The sequence below is a fragment of the Argentina anserina genome, chromosome 5 (assembly GCF_933775445.1).
Source record: "Argentina anserina chromosome 5, drPotAnse1.1, whole genome shotgun sequence".
NCBI lineage: Eukaryota > Viridiplantae > Streptophyta > Magnoliopsida > Rosales > Rosaceae > Argentina > Argentina anserina.
In genome coordinates, this window is record NC_065876.1 from 27950261 (window position 1) to 27972374 (window position 22114).

The 22114-nt window shown below is 36.7% G+C and overlaps 1 protein-coding gene and 1 long non-coding RNA gene across 3 annotated transcripts; both read left to right on the forward strand.

Annotated features, from left to right (window-relative positions):
* The first annotated feature begins 4598 nt into the window (after positions 1-4598).
* Positions 4599-8056, forward strand: LOC126794127 (tRNA (carboxymethyluridine(34)-5-O)-methyltransferase). 2 transcript variants are annotated; one of them, XM_050520786.1, is made up of 3 exons: positions 4599-5177; positions 5928-6909; positions 7716-8056. In XM_050520786.1, exons 1-3 carry the CDS (start codon positions 5162-5164, stop codon positions 7801-7803), a joined length of 1086 nt encoding a protein of 361 aa, XP_050376743.1. In that variant the 5' UTR covers positions 4599-5161; the 3' UTR covers positions 7804-8056. The 2 variants fall into 2 exon arrangements, with proteins under 2 accessions (XP_050376743.1, XP_050376744.1); XM_050520787.1 differs by having other exon boundaries at positions 4604-5177; positions 5798-6909.
* A 4627-nt stretch (positions 8057-12683) lies between these two features.
* LOC126794137 (uncharacterized) lies at positions 12684-14682 on the forward strand. Its single transcript, XR_007672120.1, has 2 exons — positions 12684-13750; positions 14442-14682. It is a non-coding gene; the product is annotated as an uncharacterized LOC126794137 (long non-coding RNA).
* Positions 14683-22114: the final 7432 nt, after the last annotated feature.

Consider the following 22114-nt stretch of genomic DNA (forward strand, 5'->3'; position numbering starts at 1 on the left):
GTTTGTTGCCGGCCAAATTGATTAAGGCCGAAAATGAATATTTTGGTTTGTTAACAAAAATAGACAACCATGTGTTTGAGTATGAAGAACAATTTGTTAAAGGGGTTGAACATTTTGACATGATTGTTGGCATAGACGTAGCTACATTGGGGCGAGAAGGGTCAATTGACCCCTCTAAAAAATTTTACTTGGAGGTGATTGGTGGGTCAAAACTAGATGTAGTCTACTTTGGTATCAAAACTGACCCCTCTGCCATCAAAACATCAAGTTTTTTTATTAATTAAAGTATGGGACTGAACCTTGTCCATTTCGAACATGGAGCCAATGTCAGACCACTTAATACTTTTTTTCTATATTTACTATATACTAGCCAGCTGTGGCTGTTCCCATGGACCACGTCTGATAATACTTAAAAAAGAAAAGATGCTAGCCTCTTTGTCTCTGCTCTCTTCAATGAGTTTCCTCTTTATCTTTGCTCTTTCCTCACATTCTCTTTTTCCTTCATAACGAAATCTTCCGGCAAAACTCTGCCCTCAACAAACCACTGTCGTTTTGGTGAGTTCTCGTAATAAGAGATCAATTTCATGTGATCAGATCTCTCCGTTTCATCTATCTATGGGTTTTCTGATTTTTTTTCCCTTCCTAACTGCTTTGATTATAGAGATTTCGTTGTTTGATTGGTTCCACCCATTTTTGGGCTTTTCGTTTTTCTTCTTATTTTGGTTCATACAACGGCTCATCAATTCACCTAATATTCCAGCCGGGTTTTCTTTGCTTTCAATTTATCATCAAAGTTTTTAGTCATTTTTCAAGTGGAAGGTGGAACCTAGGGATTTAGGGTTTCTCGCATTTGAAAAAGAAACAAAGATTGATTACATGGATATTTGTTGTTTGCAGACATTGATCAATTGGTTGGTAGGTACAGAGTTCATAGTCAACCTTGGTAGCCCTAACAATTAGCTTCTTCTTCAAATGTCTGATTGTATGGTATCCACTTTTACTTCTTTTTGACTTGGTTGGGTTCTCTTTATCTCAGGTTAAAGATTATGTAGTGGAAGTAAAGCTTGAGTAAGTGCTCCTTGATTGGCAACCTTAAATTTTAAATCAACAAGTAAGCTCTAAATTTTTTTCATTGTCCTTATGTTTTATTGGAATTTTGTGGATTTGATGTCATCATTTTTAGAAGGATTCGCCTCGAATCCAAGCCAAGTCCTTTGGAATTCCATGTTGATGATTACTACGTTTCCTTTTATAGATCAAAAGATGACTATGGGTAAAATATTTGTGCTTTGCCAAAATGAAGTGGTTGTCTAATGAGTTAGTTTTAGGGGATACCTATGTGTTCATAGGTTTACCGTGCACATAGTAGTTGTTCACGTTAATTGGGATTTAGGCAAATTGTGCGTGTATGTAAGGTTACCTTTGCTTTCTCTATGGTAAGTAATGTGCATCAGCGGCTTCATATGTACATTAAATACTAATAACTAATATTTCTCTTATGTTCTCAAGTGGGTAGAATTCCTTGTCCTAAAACAATTAAATATATTTTCTAACTAAACTATGATTCAATGGTGTTCGTCTTTTCCATTATATATATGCTTAAATTTTTTTATATCTTCTCATTCTCATATTCTTCTCTACTAGCAAGTAGCAACCTCGCCAACCCGTCCAAACTTACTTGAAAAATTCAATCATGGAGGCTTTATTCGAGAAATACAAAAAGAGAAAAGCAGCACAACAATTAACACCATCTGAAACTCCTATGATTAGAAATACATCCAATGATGAAACTTCAGAACATCCTCCCGAAGAAGTAAACTTAACAAATCAGTCAGCACATTCTGAAGCTCCTCTGATAAGTAATGTATCCGAAGATGTTGGTACATTAAAATCAATCAATGAGTTTAACATAGAAGACCTTCCTGGAGACCTAGGACTTCGAACTCCAATTTCATATTATCATCCTGATGTTCGAGATCGTGTGTGGCGACATTATTTGTTGCAAGGTCCTTGTTAACCGGAAAATTATAAGTTTCCTCAAACAAAATTTAGCGGTACTAACCAAAAATTTAACGCTAAATGGTTCGAGAAATATCGAAATTGGTTGGAGTATAGTAAAGAAAAGGATACTATATATTGTTTGCATTGTTATCTTTTCAAACCAAATATTGGAGATCAAGCAGGTGGTGATGTATTTGTTGGTACTGGGTTTAAAAATTGGAAGAAAATAGACAAGCTTCAAGACCATGTGGGAGGGACTAATAGTGCTCACAAAAATGCAAGAAGAATATGTCAAGTTTTATTAGATCAACGACAACGTGTTGATACTGTCTTGGCGAACCAGACACAACAAGATCGGATTAACTATCGCATTCGTTTGAATGCATCAGTTGACTCGTTTTCTTCTACGACAAGGGTTGCCATTTCGCTGTCACGATGAATATGACCAAGGGAATTTTAAGGAACTTTTGAAGTGGCATTCTGATAAAATTGATGATATAAAAACGGTTGTCTTGAAAAATGCTCCAAGAAATCATCAATTAACATCACTAGATATTTAATATGATATTGTCAAGGCTGCTGCAGTTGAAACTCTCAATATCATAATTAGAGACATAGGTAATGCATTATTCGCTATTCCCGTTGATGAGTCTCGTTATGTATCAGGCAAAGAGCAAATGGTTATTGTATTGTGATATGTAAGCAAAGGACAAGTAATTGAGCGTTTAGTTGGTGTGAAACAAGTAATTGGCCGTTTTGTTGGTGTGAAACAAGTAATTGGCTAAGATTATTGAAGAACTTACTAGTGGTGTTATTTCAAGTGGGAGGGGTTTGAATCAAGAAACCACCCTAAAACGACCTAGTGATACAAGATGGAGCTCTCATTATGGTACTTTGTTAAATATTATCAACTTATTTCCATCTTTATTTGATTTGCTTGAAGAACAAGTAATTGGCTAAGATTATTGAAGACCTTAATAGTGGTGTTATTTCAAGTGGGAGTGGTTTGAATTAAGAAATCACCCTAAAATGACCTGGTGATACAAGATGGAGCTCTCATTATGGTACTTTGTTAAGTATTATCAACTTATTTCCATCTTTAGTTGAATTGCTTGAAGAAATAAAAGATGATGGATCGTCTAGTGATCAAAGGCAAGATGCAAGCAGGTTGTTAAACTCACTGGAATCATTTGACTTTGTATTTAGTCTACATTTGATGAAGGTTTTGTTGGGAATTACTAGTCATTTATCACATGCATTGCAAAGAAGAGATCAAGATATTGTGAATGCAATGAATTTAGTTAAAGTTTGCAGGGACCAATTGCAAAACATGAGAGACAATGGATGAGATTCTCTTTTAGGTCAGGTTGTTTCATTTTGCGAAAAGTATGAGATTGATATTCCTAACATAGATGATGTTCATACTATTCCACGAAAATCACGGCGTAGAGCTCCAAAGGTCACTAATATGCATAGATATAAGGTTGAATTGTTCACTGCAGTCATAGATATGCAACTTCAAAAGCTGAATGATCATTTTACATAGACTACTACGGAGCTACTTCTTTGTATGTCATGTCTCAGTCCAACTAATTCATTCTTAGCTTTCAACAAAGAAAAACTAATTCGTCTTGCTGAATTTTATCCTCAAGATTTTTCTGCAGTATCACTCTTGGCTCTTGAAAATGAATTGGGCACTTATATTTCAGATATGCAGAGTAGTGATTTGTTTACAAAACTAAAAGGAATTAGTGAACTTGGAGAAAAGATGGTTCAGACACAAAGAGATCAGGTTTATCTTTTAGTCTACTTTCTCATAACATTGTGCTTGATTCTTCCAGTTGCAACTGTCACTGTAGAAAGAGCATTCTCTGCTATGAAGATCATAAAAATTGATTTGCGAAACCGAATGAGGGACTTGCTGATGAATGACAACATGATTACATATATCGAGAAAGATATATTTGATGGGGTTGATAATGAAGCCATCATGAAAAGATTTCAAAATATGAGTAATCGTCGTGGGCAATTATAATTATTTTAGAGAAATTTATTATTTGTAAGTACTGTAATGATATTATTTTTAGTATTATAACACATTATTTTTCATTCATATAATATTTGATTGTTTATTATTTATCGTTCAAATTTTGACCATCCTAACTATGAATCTTAGCTACGCCACTGCATGATACTGGATACCACCTTTTTTAAAGGCCATCTGAAGTAATCTTACACAAATATTTTTAAGCGTGGATTATATCTTGAAATGACTATCATACAGTTTGCTGGTTTGGTAACTGCACAGGAGATGATTTCAAATGACAAAGAGCATACCATGCATCATCGTGTGAAATGGTTATATGATTGGTGTTTTTTACCAGTAACTTGCCACCACAATGTTCTATTACCTTTTTATTAAAGGAGTTTAGTTCTCCAATGTAATAGGGTACATCTCAATATGATGTGATGTAGCTGTGGTTCATGGAACGGGAACTACGATTGGGGGCATTGTTAAATTAAAATGTTCATTATTATCATTATTATGTGAGTTGTTACTTGCGCGATAGAACTCCTCACTCTTTCTGGCCCGTTCTCGGACAGTGAGCAAGAGATCTGCCTGAGTCAACCCAATTCGGGCTAACTGGGCATCAGATAAGGGGCCATCTTCGGCTGATGAAGAGTCTTGCCTGGGGCTGTTAGGCTCCGGCTTCGGCTTCTTGGGGCTCGGGTCTGCCGGTGGGGTTAAGGAGTTGGCCGATGGTGAGGATGTGGGGTTTGACCTCTTCGGTGTGAGCGATGATTCGGGGCTGAGGGACATGATTGCCTTCAATTTGGGTTTGGCGACGTCAAAATTTGGGGATCGAAATAACACTTATGCAGGGTACAATGCGGCCAAGGCCAGCCTTCTATATGGGTGGATGCTCGCGGCTGGAGAAATAGGATGAAATACCGAATACGTGTTTGGATCTGCGAGAAATTCGCACCGGCCAATCTGGTGCTGACACGTCTGCAAAATAGACTAGAAGAAAAGGTCATAGCAAAGAAATTAGAAATGTGTTTTTAGAACAAAAAATACAAAATTACAAAAGCCACCCCACATCAAACCCTAATCCAACCGCAGCAACAAGTTCATCGCTTTTAGCTCTCACCGCCGGGCATGTCTGCTGGGTCAGGTCAGCTTCGCTCTTTCTCTCTACCTCTACTGCGTATACTTTATATTGTTGCATGTTTATTTTAGCTGAATTCAAGTAATGATTTTTTTTTTCATTCTGGGTATCGTATGTTGATGGATTTGTATGCAACTCTGTTTGAATCTAATTGTAAACACTGAATTTGGATATGGAAAACTGGGATTGTGATTGGAGTTGCCAATTGACCAACGCAACCTTCCAAAGTTGGATGTTTCCCCCAAAGTTGGCATGACCATAAGCACACAGATTTTACTTTACAATGAGTATGAACCTTATTAACAGCAAAAATAGAGGCAAAGGTTGAAACTTTATCGACTGAAACCCGTAGGCTTTGCCATATTTATGTATTGATGGTGGTCATAGTGTATATGTCAATGACCAATGTTTTTCAGTGACCAAAATGTGGCAGTCAGAGTTTACTCTTCAATGAATATGAACAAAATATAAAAAGGAAAGAGAAGGCAGAGATTGCAACTTTATGGACCAAAATGAGTAGGCTATAGAATTTCTATGCATTGATGGTGGCCATATTGTATTGCATATTCTGAAAAAAATTATATCTCTGGAAAGTTGTGATCTCATTAGCTTTGGTCAGTTTGCAGGTTATTTCTGATGAGATATCAGTGTTCTGGCTGAAGTTTTGTGATGCACTATTTGCAAGTAGATCCATTTATATATCAAGGGAGGCCTTGCATCTTCCAACTGTAATAATTGGTCGTGTTTGTTATTCAGAAATCTTCCGTAAAATGAGAGAAGTTAAGGTAAAAGGTGTTTCGGGGTTGTGTACTCTTGATTCTGATACTGAATTGCAAATTCTACAATCAGAATCAGCTAGTGTCAGCCAGAGATTTTCATCTCTAAATGTGCAGTCCACTCCTGAAATAGAAAAGAAGTACGTTCATCATGTTTATGATGCTATTGCACCCCATTTCAGTTCCACCCGGTTTGCTAAGTGGCCAAAAGTAGCCAACTTTTTATCTTCCTTACCCGCAGGATCTCTTGTGCTTGATGCAGGATGTGGAAATGGAAAGTACCTGGGATTTAATCCCAATTGTTTTTCCATAGGATGTGACATAAGCGCTCCTCTTATCAAGATTTGTGCAGACAGAGGGCATGAAGTTTTGGTTGCAGATGCTTTAGTTCTACCCTATAGAACTGGTTTCGGTGATTCAGCTATATCTATAGCTGTCTTGCATCATCTGAGTACTGAGGGCAGGAGGAGAAAAGCAATTGAAGAGTTAGTCCGAGTTGTGAAAAAGGGTGGTCTAGTTCTAATAACAGTTTGGGCTGTGGAGCAAGAAGATAAAGCATTGGTTTCTAAATGGACTCCACTCACTGAAAAGTATGGAGAAGAGTGGATAGGACCTGGTAGCCCTCGGGTGCGTAGTCCTTCATCCTGTGCATTGGAAAGCATTCCAGAAACAGAGGATAAGATTAAGGGAGAGATTGTGAAAGATTCCAACCAGAATTTTGTGCAAATTCCGCGACAAATGCCCTCTGAAAATGAAGCTATTACAAAGACTTCTGATGATATGAAGGATATGAATAATCAACAAGAATATTTTGTCCCCTGGCATTTGCCATATCATCGTGCTGAAGTGAATGGTGCTTCAGCTTGTGCTGTTGCGAATGGGCTTGCGAAGAAAGATGATAGGAAGGGTGCTGTAGTGTACAACAGATATTACCATGTTTTTAGTGAAGGCGAGCTTGAAAGGTAACAAGTTATTTTAATTTTTTTTTTAATTTTTGTATATTTTCTGTTTGTATTGGTTCCAATTAGTTGCTATATGAAAGGCACATTTCCTCATGCTCCTCTGGTTGTGCTGTGTTCTATCTGGCTTGCTGAAATTGAAACAATACTTCTAGCTGAAAATATACCACTCTCACAGGGGGAATACTCATCTCTAAGTGGCTAGGACCAGTTAGGACATTTTGTTACATGGATTGCTTATAAAAGCTGGATCAATTTGGACTTGACATTTGGGGACTGACATCGTAGTAAAATTAATGTACTCCCTCAAAAGAGTAACTCCTAGGAATCAAGTTATTGTTTATTGGTTTTTCATTCATTTAAATTGCTCATAATTTAGAAACATTTGTTGGTACAATAATAGAGGCCAGTTCCTTCAAGCAATGAGTGTGATCAGAAGCCCTCTGGTGCTAGGATAAGTAGCCCATTCATGATGGTGGGCCAGCCTTTAAGAGTTTTAGAATAGTCCTTCAGTTTGGGTTTGATAGGGGAAAGCTAATCCTCCTCATCATCATAAATCTATATCTTTCGATTGATAAAAGTAAATGAATAGAGCAACTGCCGGCAGAGTTGAGTTGCTTCAGTAGTTTTGAACTTTTGATGCTGAGGAAAGCAATATGACAACCCCCCCCCCCTCTCTCCTACATGTAAGAAACAAAACATTGCCAGCCCCGCCCTTTCATAAGAAAACAAAAGCATTGCACATGCATTTGATGCTTCTTGCGACAGTTTTTATTATACCTGAATATTGATTTTTGCTGTACATGCAGGCTGGTATCTGGTATGGATGATGCTGTAATTGTTGATCGATTTTTTGACAAATCCAACTGGTGTATTGTCCTGGAGAAAACATTATGAAAATGCAATAGAAAAATATATGTTCTTGCGGCCTTAAGTAAACCATAACTGTGGAGCATGGAACAGCAAGGTAAGGCAGCAAGCAGACTAAGTTTATTTTTCGACTTGTTTCCAATGTTATGGAAAACCTGGTTTGTATTGAGGAACTGTTTTTGAATTAGACATGCTTTTATTATAGGTGGTTGACTGCTCTCTTGGTGGGTCTAATTATGTACACATGGAAGTATGCATTATATTGATTTATTGCTTGTTTGGTGTGTCATTAAATACCTTCTGTTACCCTCATTATACACACCGTCAATAGTTCATAATAGTTCTACTGTGATCAGTTTTAATATGCATTTGGGGTTGTTGGCATGTCTACTTGAAAATATGCTAGATCCTCCTCATAGAGACATGAATATATACGTTTAAATATGTGGCTTCAATAGCTCCAAGTTACTTCCAATGCCTGGTTGTTAAAGAGACTGATTGCTTGGTTGTTAAAGAAAGTGAATTAAATTAGCATTATTGACAACTGAAGCCTTTACTTATAACCTCTTTCTTGATATATAAGTTAGTTTCTGGATCCATTTTTGAACTACATTTCTCCTTAAATATTGAGATTTTGCTATGTAATCTATCAGGAGTAAGATTAGATTTTGTACTTTGAAGTGTGGGGGCATGGGATGTTAAGGTAGTCTGATAGTTCATGATATTAGGAAGAGAGGAACAGTGAATTGGAGTGGAGTTAATGCTTATTTGGAAGATGGTCCATGTCAGAACAATCCTGATCTTTGTTTAGCTGTTTTGCATAAAATGGCCAGATTTTCAGTTAATAGGAGTCAGATTACCAGATTTTGGATGATAGTGAATTGTAGTTGAGCCATCTTCATTCAGATAGATCCCAGTTCTGGCATAGTGTAGGATAAAAGAGACTATTTTACTATAAGGGTGTTTCAACTTTTGCAGCAAGTCATGTGTTTTGTGTATGGCATAGTTCTAACTCCTATAAAGCTACTAGAGAGTAGAGACTATATACCTCTGATATGTCATGCTAGTTATGTGGCAAAGAAACTCCACTGCTGTCGGCATTCACAATAAATTTGATGGATGAGGTTCTTTATGATAGGTCATAGTCATGGTAGGTCTTGTTAAATGTTGGAATACAATATACAATGGAAATTTTGTATTCCAGGATAAGCAGCGGTGGCCACAGGCATCAATACCTCCCATCTCATCATCCACGGTGATGGGCGAAGTTTTAGCTCATCGGATTTGTAGGTTTGGGACACCTCACAGGTGATGGGTAAAGGATTTGGGAAACCACAGTTGATGGTAGACACAGCAGAATGTCAAAATGGCTAGAACAAATCAGATCGATATTGAAACAAAATGATCCACAGTTAATATTTCCAAAGTGAAGTGAAATCTTTTCATTACAGGCGTGTGATCAAATACACCACAAAAATTCAGCCCCCCCCCCTCCAAATCATTGAAGTCATTAACGAAAGGAAGAAACATAAATTTTGCTTGTCCCACAATACGAATTGATGTGGAGATCTAAGATATCAGAAATCAAGCCTACTCTCCTGCTGAATTTGCTCACCAATTGCACGGGTTCTTTAGTGAACTCATCTTCCTCCATCCTTGACTCTTCTTCGGTTTTGCATTGGACTACATCGATGCTTTCAAGAATCAAGGTGGGTGATGCAGCGTGAAATGGACGAGACTGGAATAAAAAGAAACACAGAACTTGACAACTTGTCACGTTGGATCAAAGTTGAATGTAGCACTAATATAAACGCCACCATTGGAATTGAAGCAATGAGATCACTGTATAAGCATATGATACAAGGAGGTATCATTTGCGCTCCACGCATGGAAAGCTTTAAGGAATATTGTGAAAGTAACGAAGCATATCTTCAAATCTTAGCATGAATGAAGCAGAAAACTAATTAGGGTTTATGTACAGCAAGAAGCATATCTTCTTCTCCATTAAACATAATTCACAAACATAAAACAACAATTCAATCAATGTCTTCAAATAGCTGGCATGTCTTCAAAGAACCTGATGCATACACAAACAGTGAATGAAGGGTCACCTCAAGGACTTCTTGTTGTTGGGTAAATCTCATTTAGTCTCTTAATGGAAGCTAAATGAGAGAGGGATGATCAAAATGTATAGTCTGGAATTAAATTTTTAAGGTTTCCACGTTGGGTTGGAATCCGTTTCATAAAATTGCAAAATGAGATCTCGAATTAATAATTAATATTTGTAACATAAATTCTTGAAAAGTGTTGGATTTTCTTGATTACGTACGTACCGCATCATTTCTCAACTAGTAAATTGAATCTTCAAACTTATAAATTCCTTCGATTTTGGTTGTAAAATATTTAAATGACATGCTTCAAACACTCTTACTTCATGGTGCATTTTTGGCCTAATACTTTTGAATAGTTGGGAAACTTGACAAGTCCTCAACTCCATAATTGTTATAAGTTTTAGTCTCCAGCTAGTACTCATATGGCGTACTGATCGATACGGTAAAGAAGGGAACTAGATGTAGAAGAATGACGACAAAACATATAGAATGCAGAAGGATGATAGCTATAAATCTCCATGGTTATTATTTTAGAAGGTGGCCACTCAGATTTCAGAGTATCAATTTTTGCTTGCATATGCATCTCACAATAATTAAGCATGTAGGCAGCCTGGACCAGCTAGCCGCGCGCAAGGTTTTGCGGGCATGCAGTCGCTCGGCAGAACGATTGATCCAGTTCTCTGATATTCCTCTCAACTTCATCAAACTTGTTTCCAATGTGCTAATGAAAAACTGCTGCGTCCAGGGTTTAATATATGATGTGGAAATGGATTGGTTCCAAAATTAGATCGACAAGCTTTTAATATAAGAGGGACTACATGGAAAGTATGCATCAGAACGTGTAATTCGATTCATTTCTTGTTGGTATGTCATTCAATTCCTTGTGCAAGGGTCATAAACATCACAATACGAAGGTCTACCTACCATTAGTCCCTTCTTTTCTTCCAATTTCCCACGACAACAGAAACTAGTCTATAATTTTATTTATTTGATTCTAAAACTAGTCTATGATCAGTAAACACTAAACTATGAAAGATCGATGGTGGTGGAGCTGATCTAATCCAAGCGCCTTTGCCATTCTGGTGTCATGTCGTGGACTAGTCGTCTCCTACTTCAAATACTTTGTTAACTTCTTCATTTGCTTATAACTAGTAGCCCTAGACCGGAACCGGCTTATGTATACCATCTCAGGTGGGTGGCGACCCGTCATTGGGGCTGGCCTCTGGCCTCGCCAACCTCGTGCACCGACAGCACCGTCGTTTCTGGTTTCTTGAGTTTGCATTGCTTGTGGTGTTGACAGTAGGATATTGGTTGGTTCTGCAGCTTCTGCTTTAAAGCCTATTTGAAAATACAAGATAGAACAATAACGAGTAATAGCAGCGGAATATGTAGAAGAATTTTACTTTTCTATTGAATAAACAATATTACAATGATTACACCTTAATCAATAATAATGTTATTCTCAAAAGTAAAAATACTTCTTACTTGATAGTCACAACCAAGTATTGAAACAACCTCACTAAGATCGTTGCTTCAAGTGTCGATACAACCTCACTAAGATCGTTGTAGTCACACGGATGATCAACCTCACTAAGAACGTTGATGTTGCCACTAAGGTCTTCAATGGAGTCACACAGATCTCCTAGCACTAAGCTCTCTTTTTTGTGAAATTTCTTCTATTTGGTTTCACCTTGTTTCTTCTCTATCCGTGTGTGCTTGAAGGCTACTAACCTACTGCATATATATATCCTATATATACCAGCCGGCCATCATCTAAACCCTAGCACAAATAGGTATTAACCTCACATCCATTCCTAATACAACTTTAGATAGAAAAGGAAAAAATCCATATAAATATGGAATACACCTTTTAAAATAAATCCCTTTTCTATAACAATTCCCAAACACCATTTAACTAAATATATATTCCCAAATATATATCAATCTACCCATAATCAAATCGGTGGAGACTTCTTTGGTAGGAAAAACAAACCATAATCTTTTCCTAGTCCAATTAGGAAACAACTTCAATTCTCCTTTTGCATATCAAATCTTCATGACTTGTCCTCCACACCTTTGGATCTTCATCAACTATATGGAGGCCAATATATGTACCTTCACTCTCCTAGCTTGCTTCAGTGCTCGTGACAACGAATTTAACGAACGACGGTGGTGTTTGGCGTCATCCATGGTTATGTGGGTCTTACTCACATTTATAAGATCTAGCTATCAGTATTATCTATTCTTCTCAGCGTTATCAAACAATATATATACACTCTGCTTAATATTCGAAAATTAGTAGTTGGATGTTGAGATCACTACTACAAATACAACATTTCATGACAGAAAATTTATGACGTTTGATAAAAACGTCATCAAATGTTGTTTCTATGACATTTAAAAATGTAAACGTCATGGATCTAAATTTCTGCTTAACTCTATGACGTTAACTAAACATCATTATAAACAATAACGTTTAATGACATTTTACAATCGTCATTAATAATATAAAAAACGTCATAAAAAAGGTTTTTCCATGACGATTTTAAGTTGTCATGGAAACATTTACATGAAGTTTATCAACCGTCGTATATATTATTTGTTATGGGGTTTTTCAAGTGTCACAAACTCTGAAACAAACAATGACATGTATAAACCGTCATAAAAATATTTGACGTAAAACTTAAACACCGCGCCCAAATAGTCGCGAGGGGCATTTTCGTTGTTTCATGTAAGTTATAATTATGAAAGGGTAAAAACCCTATCATTTCTTCTGCCTCTCAGTCGCATGCCTTTCCTCCACTCTCACTCCCCGACTCCCTCTACTAGCGACAATGACCACTGATCGAGCTCACAACCACCACCTTTCACCTCCGCCATAACTAGCCGTCGTCCCAACTTTCCAGTGACCTCTCAAAACCCCATCATCGTCTCACAACCCTTGAGATGAAGAGGAGCAGAAGCCTAGAACCTGAGCATCAACTGATCCTAGAAAACCGAGCTAGCAGCACCGACAAAACTTCAAGTCATGGGCTCTTCTATTTGTTACTTCTGGCGATGATTCGGCCTCCCAAACACCAAATTGAAGTCATCGCCTTCTCTTTAGCAGAAATCCTACCAAGCGCCTTCAATTTTTGGCATCACTACCGCACCTCCACTGCTCACGGCGGATAGGGTTCACATGACCTTTCCTGCAAGGTAATCTCGTATTTCCTCTTCATTTTGGAGCTTCTGATTGTGTTGAATTGAATATTAGTTCAACTCTTTGATTTCTAGATGATTGTGAGGAGTTGGATTCTTGATTTTGGAGAAGCATAACGATTTGGGGCTTAGAATTTACATTTAGAGGAGAAGAGGAGGCTACCAATTTAAGTTCAGCTGGAATTACGGTAAGAATCACGCAATGTTATATGAATTGAACTTGTCAAAGTTATGCTTCTTCTGTGATCAATGCTCATCATTGTCAATTCAAATGTTTGTTAGGTTAGATATAAACCGGAGAGTAATCATTGATGTTGTATTGATCATAGCTTAGCATTTTCTAATGTTGAGGCCGCTAAGCTCTTTGTGGATGCTGGCATCATTTGTATTGCTAGGTTAATATTTCCTTACCAAAAAAAAGGACCGAGAGGCTTGTCGTACACTATTTCCAAAAGGAGAATTTATTGAGGCAAGTAGCAGTTTTAAGAGGAATAGGTTTGGTTTGTTATTACCGACATAGTGAAAGAAAAGACTAAGAGCCTGTAACCAGTTATGAGCTGACAAAACTAACATTCTCAGGTGTTCATGGATGGGCCACTAAACACATGTGAGAATAAGGATCTGAAGGGCCTCTGCAAGCTTGCCTGAGCTGGAAATCAAAGGTATGATGTGCTTCATTATAATAGCTTCTTTATATTTGTCATATTGGAAACTGATTTCTATTTCTCAAGAGTATAAAGTTGATTACTATGATTTCAAATTAAGGTTTTTAACAGTAGTAAAGTTAAGTACATTTCACTTTGAAATTTGAAGCATACACTTTATATCTTATCATCTGGTGCTATCTTGTGATAGCAGTATCATTTTCTATGTTGGGGCATTGATCCTGTCACTGAATTATAATGATTCTTTTCTTGGGCGTTGAGGAAATGTAAATTTTCAATATTGTTTTCAACTGCTCAAGTATTTATTTGATGCTTGATGGGTATCACAAGACAAATTAAAACAATGTGTCTTGCCTCTATAAAGTAGTTCTCAATAATTAGTGATATGTATTTGGCACTCTGCAGTCTTTATGGTGTGTGATAGAAATAGTGTTAATTACTAATCTGAAATTTTGAATGAAGATGGGTATGTCTTTCTTCTTTGAATTTTGAGTTAACTAATTGTTGAATATATTGGTAGGTGTATATGACAATATTGCAAGTACATGGATCAACATTGAGGTTCTCTTTAATTGTTGGTTCTCTTTAATAACTTGTATTAAATTGTTTCAAGCATATGATGCAATAATCATTCACTGTGAGTTATGAAAGGGGTGTTACTTGACTAAGACTTTCTCTGATAATGCAGTTGCTAGTGTGATGCATTGAGAAACATATGGATTACTCAGTGCAAAGGGAATCTTTAGAGGTAGCATTCCTAACCTTTGCTCTTATATATATGGTTGTGGAGTTTCTCAAGGACTATTGTAATGGAATGAGCATGGAAGAAGTTGCTAACTTGATGGCGGATAAAAAATTTGTATTTTCCATTGTATTTTCATTTTTAATGTAATGGAACTACATTATGAAATAAATTTGATAATTTCAATGATATGGTGTCTCCAATGTAATTTTAAATAAAAAGACAATTGATTTCTGAATTAAATTCAGGAATCAAATATATATATATATATATATATATTTTAATATGTAAACTTTTCAATGATGTTTAATAAATGTTATGAATTAGTTTCTATGGTAGTTCAAAAATGTCATGGAAATCTTTTCAATGACAGTTCGAAAACGTCATAGTAAACCCATTTTATGACGTTTTGTAACTGTCATAAAATGTCTTTTATGACATTTATTCAATGTCATCGAAGGGTATACGATGGCACCCGTATAGATGTCGATTGAGATGACGTTTGAAAAAACATCATGAGAGATATTATGTAGTAGTGGATGGTGCGTCCTCATAATTACACAACATTATAAGACCCATGTTGCATAATTATATTGATGACGATTTGGAATGTGAGATCAACCCTAGTATAATGTTCTAAAAAGCGCGTGCTTAGGCGCTATGAGGCATGTAACCGCCTCATTTTTGGCCTATTCGGCCATCCGTGGCGTTCGAGGGATTTGGCGGTTCTGGCGATCAAAATTGGTGGACTTTCAATTAAGAAAAAATTAAAATGCAGTGGAAATAAGAGAACTTCCTAATAAAGATTTTATTTCACATGATAACAACGGAAGATAAAGAAAGAGAAATGAATATTGAGTTTGAGTCTGTCACTTAAGAAATTAGGTAAGAATTTGGAGAAGAAGTACTTGAGATTTTAGTCTTTCATTTGTTTTACAATTTATCTTATGTTTTAATATTTTTATATAAACTTTGGACTTCAGTTATTTTAAGCTTAGACTATTTTGATAATTCATATTGAGCATAATTATATATTTTTAATCATATAAATATGTCACAACTCCAAAATTTCGAGCATGAAACTCAAATTTTGAAGTCATGAAAAACACTAAACAATCTCAATGAATCGAAATCATTTAAATGTTACAACGGCTCATCTCTGAGTTCAAAATATAACTCAGTCAAACCGATTATTACAACCACAATTTATAATTCGACATTATATAGATGAAATGTATAATCCTCACAAAATCAATTCAAGGGAATCCACACAAATCCTCACACAAGCTGGAAATAAATAACTTCAAGTCCTCTGAGCGGTCTGTCAATTCCCACTAATCCACACCTGCGGAGTTATCCACTACACCATCGAATTGGTGCACCGGGATTGTAAGCACAAACCCAATAAGCTTTACAGTTCGTATGAGTAAAAACAACAATAAAACTCGCATATCAATATATACGGAAATCCACAAAAACATCAAATATAAATGCACTCATGAGTCAATGGACGGCCCATCTGGTTGTCAAAAATATGAAAATGAAAGTGTTCATGAGAAATTGGGCAACCCCTCTGTTTACCCAAATGCATTTATAATACGGGTACTAATGAACGTTGGTACACCACTATTACCCCTCCCGTAGTACACCGCCGACATTGGACAACCTCCTGCTACCCAACATCCAAAAATATGAGTACTCATGGGCCGATAACTCATATGTTACCTCACATGCAGCACTCAGGTAGACAGACTAGAGCTCTAACTGTATTGTAACTTTCGCCCGGCCAAAGGCTAGGTTCTGATATGCCAACACGTCCGAAGACAAAACACGTTCGAAGACATAAACATGTCCGAAGACAAAACACGTTCGAAGACATAAACACGTCCGAAGACAAAAACACGTCCGAAGACTGTCCGAAGACAAACACGTCTGAAGACATAAAAATCGCCCGAAGACATAAAACTCGTCCGAAGACAAAACACGTCCGAAGACATAAAACTCGTCCGAAGATATCAAACTCGTCCGAAGACATCAAACTCGTCCGAAGACAAAATCACGTTCGAAGACAAAAACGTTTTAACAAATCTCAATGTTAAAACCACATACAATAATCATCATGTCATATTGTACAAATCAAATCACATGCTCGATATATAAATCTCATCACCAACGTGATCAGATTCACAACGAAATCTTGACTGTATATAATATAGCAAACTATATATATATATGTACCTATTTACCATTTATACAAATATATATATCCCACTATATCATATACATGTCATATTTCATTCTTTAAAATTATGCATAATCTTGAATCTCCGCAAGGGTAAATTCGTAAATAAGTGAGATTTTACTCACCTTATAATCTCGAGCGTAATTTCACGATTCCGAAAGTATTTCCTTTTCTTTATTTAGCGATCACCTTGAAAAGATAAGAAAAGAATTTAGAACCGTTACGTAAATCTTAAATGCCGAAACAGTAATAATATGTTACTGTTCAGCAATTTCTGGTTTTACGAATTTACTGTTCACATATTCACATATTTTCTGTACAAATACTCATCAATTACGTATTCTTGTACGTGTACATACTATTTACGTATTTTCTGTACGTATGTATACTATTCAAATGTAAATACTGTCTAAGTAAATAATAATTACCGATTTTACCCTTTTGAAATTACTTTTACATTTACCGTATATAAAATAAATTTACATTTACATTACGTAAATCACTTTTTACATTCACCGTCGTAAAAATAAATTTTACAAATTTACTGTGTTAAAAACACTATTCACGCGCCGCCGCACGTGGCAGCGCGTGGGGTACATGCGCCACCTCCGGCAGACCGCGCGTGGGGCCCACGCGCCGACACCACCAACGGCGAGCATCACGCCACCGCCGGCCCCAATCTCATCCTTTCTTCCCCCTCTTCCTCCCCACGGCCTCACGCCGCCCCTAGGTCACTCCACGCCCCTACATGCGCCGCCTAAGGCGACGGAATCTCCCCCCCTCCTCCTTCGATCCACCCTCAAAACGCCATTAAATCATCAAGCAATCACACCAATTCATTAAACAAGCGAAACCCTTACCTCGACAAGCTCGAGAACCACCGGAGGTCGGCGGAGATGGAGCTCGCACGGCGGAAAAGAAAACGCGGCTCGGGTTGCAACGTGGGGGTTCTCGGCGGCAAGGAACGGCGAGTCGACTTCGGGGTCTGCTGCAGAGGTGCCTGCGGTGCTCTTGATGTCGGCGGTGAGAGACACGGCGGGTTGGAGACGGAGATCGCCGGTGAGATTTCGAGAGGGAGGGAGAGAGTGCGATCGGGGAGAGAGACAGATGAGGGAGGCGGGTGAGAGGAGAGAGAGAGAGGGGTTTCCAAAAATGGAAACCCTAATCAGAAAAATGTCATTTTTATACTAGTTTCCAAAATCGGAAACTAACTTCCGACGTTAATAACTTTCACATCCGATGTTCGATTCGAACGCGTGACGCGTCTACGAACTCGTATCGATGAGCTCTACAACTTCCGTGAAGGAAGTTTTTGCAAACGAGCGACGGAGAAAAAATCGATACTCACGTGGCGGAAACGTAACGTTTTTTTCTAAATAAACGTTCCGAAAACGTAAACGTTTTCGTTTCGAAACGTCGCAAGTGAACAAATGTCATTTTAAATAAATTTCACAAATTTAATAAATTTAAAACAAGCCAATAGTTGGTTACAAAAAATCGGGTTATTACAAAATACATGTATAAAATAAATAAATATTTAATAATTCGAATCGTCTAAGTGTTAGGAGATAGATGTCCGCCTGAGTACCACCTAACATTTTTTCAAACCTTGCCCTACTACATGCTGTCTCATGAACTATGATGACATTGTAATAAAAATAACATTCTAGTTTGGTAATATAAAAATTAGACTTCTACCCAGTTTTACAAGAGTCAGTAAAAAACCCAACGATTATCGTTGAATTTCAATTTATCATTAGCCTGTGTAACCAGTGATTGATTCAACAATCTTATATTAGTCTTTGACCAATATTGGAGCACGTTCATATTTTAACATTTGTTTGGCAAATTCCCGCAACAGACAATTAAGCAAAGCGACAAAGTTCCTTACCTTAAATGTGATTCATCGCGATCGGGACCAAACAAAAACCTAACCCGATCAATGAATGAATCAATATATAGGTTGCTTGAGATATCTTCATAGATCGAAATGGATGAAGTTGATCGAGCTATATATATGAACAAGTTGTTAATTAATTACATTTATGTAATGGATCGTGGCAATACAGTCACAGATGATAGAGCAACATAACCACACAAAAGAGTTGGTGTATAGAAACGTACGTAGTAATAGCCTCTCTAACATTATATTGCTCGAAGTTGCAACTCATCATAACCAATCTATTGAGTTATTTTTAATTCCTCACCGATTAGAAGGAAAGCTCTTCGGCGGCTTGATTGTTTCTTTCTGGCAAACCAAATAAAACTGTACGTGCTTCATTTCCTTTTGAAGTAAGCTTAGCTTGCCTTTACATATATACTTTCCCCATGATAGAGCGTTTTGTTAAAACGTCTATAATAAATCCTGTAAAATATTATCGTTAGTATAGAATAAGCAGGGATCGTTCTTTCCGGGAAATTGAAGGGAACTCTAAACTTTTAGTGTTAACAAATAATGAGGGGTTTGAGATTGATTATTAACTACTAAAATAAAACCTAAATTACTATTTACATGATCGACTTCTCTTTAACAAACTTAAATCAAATTTACCATTACACCACATAATTACAAGTTCAAACCTATCATGCATTCTAATTTGACCAATTACATACTTTTTAGACACCAATACAATTAGAGCCTTAGGGGAACATCTAATCATGCAAGATTTCAATTAACATTTAGATTGACTTAGGGCCTAATCTAAATTTGCATGCAATCAAATTCAATAACACTTAGAGTGGAAATCAAATAAGATTACATTTAAGCACCAAATCTTTGTTGGAGACATGTTTCATGTATGGCGTCACCCACCATGGTTTCACATGCAAATTTCCAGAATTTTTACCACTTTTAATCAACACAAACCGAACCTACTTAGGGCATGATTCGATTTGTGTCAATATGGTTGATGAATCTAGCACTTAAACACAATCTTAGGGACTGCATCCAAGCACTAAATTCATATGCACATATCTGAAAATTATCTAAAAGTATGAGAAAGATGATTAGAACACAATAATAGAAATACAAACTCATTAATTATAGGAAACCATCAATTTGGCAAAGAACCAAAAATCCAATAAAACAATCTGAAAATTTCGATTCTTAATACAAAACAATAATCCCACACAAACATCATACTACAATCTTCATAGACAAAGTATTGTAAAAAAATCAAAAACGAACAAACCCGTGGAGAAGAGTTGCGAGAATCACACGTTGTAGGAACCTTGGAGGTGTGTCTTCAATGGTGATTTCGGTGGAGATGGAATTTGTATATGGGGGAGAATAGCTTGCTGTTTTGGTGAAGGATGTTTGAGGTAGTATTTTGGTAGAGGTTTGGCTCTTGAATGCAAATGAGAAGTGATCATATTTGAGAGGTGAAACCATGTATATATAGAGGAAAGATGGAGGGTTTGAAATTGCTTCTTTCTTCCTATAAACATGTCATGCTTTAATCCCTAAAACATGGAAAGTTTTATTCCCTAAAACATGCCATGCTTTAATCCATAAAACATGGAAAATTTTACTCCCTAAAACACGCCATGCTTTAATCCCTAAAACATGTCATGTTTTATTCCCTAAAACATGCCATGTTTTATGCCTTTAATGATCATCTTCTATTTAATTGTTGCATGACTTGGCTCCATCTTTTTTTCTTTAATTATCTCTTCAATCCAATCTGAAAATAAGAAAATAAAATCATAAGTAAGAGATAATTAGTTTCAAAACCTAACAAGGATTCCTAGTCAAACTAGGACTCTAAACCAATTATGCGTTTTAACTCATGTAAGCACAAAAATGCATCCAATACCGCTCAAGACTCTTACTACGACTCAATGACTCAATAGTACAACAATAAGGGCTAATCAAAGTACAAATTGAGGTAAAAACATGTTAAAAACGTCGCACAAAGTGCTCCTATCACCCCAGTTGAACAAGTTTGCTTCTTCTAATTCTAGGGTTTGTTCTAGTAGCTAGTGAAGACTAAATATCTGTTTCAAGAGTACTTTGATATACGTACTCTACCGGATATCTTAGATAGGAGACCAAAAAGTCTTGGCAGCCTCAGTAATATCTCCAAAGCCCTAGCAGGCTAGCTAGTTTTGTTCATTTCCCATGTCTTGATGTTTACTGTGACTTAGCTAGCTAGCAACAATTTTGGCCAACTTCACACATGTAATCTGCTCTCTCTCTCTCTCTCTCTCTCTCTCTCTCTCTCTCTCTCTCTCTCTCTCTCTCTCTCTCATATGCATGTATTGCAGCATTGGTTCGCTTTGCCCTACTTTAAAGCTAGCCATAATATGATCTATCTACAAAAACTGTTGGTACGACGGTGCAGAAAGTAGGAAACCAACCAAGAGTAATGACTGGTTTCAAGTTAATACACCATGCATACATCTTTTCTGGGTTTTAAGTTAATACACCATTATCAGTTTATCACCATTATGGGAGAAATGAAAGCATACAGTTTAAGAACCAAATGTATGACTGTATGGGAGTGCGATAGAGAGAACCTAACCCGATTGTTTCACCCAATATCAGCGCGCCACCGCTGCTGGCGGCAATAACTTCGTCTTCACGACCCGATCTGGGAACTTATGTTTTTTTTATTTGTTAATTACTCTTGTGAGGCCTTTGTACACCAAAAAATAAAAAATATATAAGATGTAGGTTACATATATGGGACTCATTGATTGAGGTAGGCACTAGAAAGAACTTCAGCAGAATATGATGTTGATCAAACCATCAAAAAGAAGATATGATGCAGAGTGGCGGATCTGGAGGAGGAAGCTAGAAGACGAACAGTTTAATTAAGGACTTGAATTAGGTTAGTACATCAAATTAAATATTAAATCTGGGCACAATTATTATAAATCTGTTATTCTCTATTTCCTTTTAATTAAGTTAACCATAGTTAATCATAGATTTTGTTTATTTATGTGTCAGTGTTATATTGAATGGTAACATGACCCTTGGGGGTGAACAAATTTGAATCCATTGAAATGCCACCGTTAGCCCTCTAGCTTGATTCCAAGTTTCTACATTTATTCTAGAGTATCTTCAGTGTACGGTATGCATCTTCACATACATTTTAAACGACATAAATTAAAAATAAAAAAATGGCTGGATTTGTTTATGTAAATACGAATTTTTTTAGATATGGCTAATTACGATAATTCATGATTTTTTCTAGATAGACATATAAACTCTGGCTACAAAAGTACGTGATAATTTACTCTGCTATCTAATTGTTGTATGCATATGAGTGAACAGATCAATAGAGCTGGTTTTTGTTTTCATCGTAGTCAGGAGAGAAAACGTTGAAGTTGAATACATACCGGCCATACCTTAGTTAGTTCACAAGTAATTAAA

Bases quoted from the DNA above. Each gene is read 5' to 3' on its own strand.
- LOC126794127 (XM_050520786.1), top strand. The intron at 6,910-7,715 runs GTAACAAGTTAT...CTGTACATGCAG, and splicing joins AGTGAAGGCGAGCTTGAAAG to GCTGGTATCTGGTATGGATG.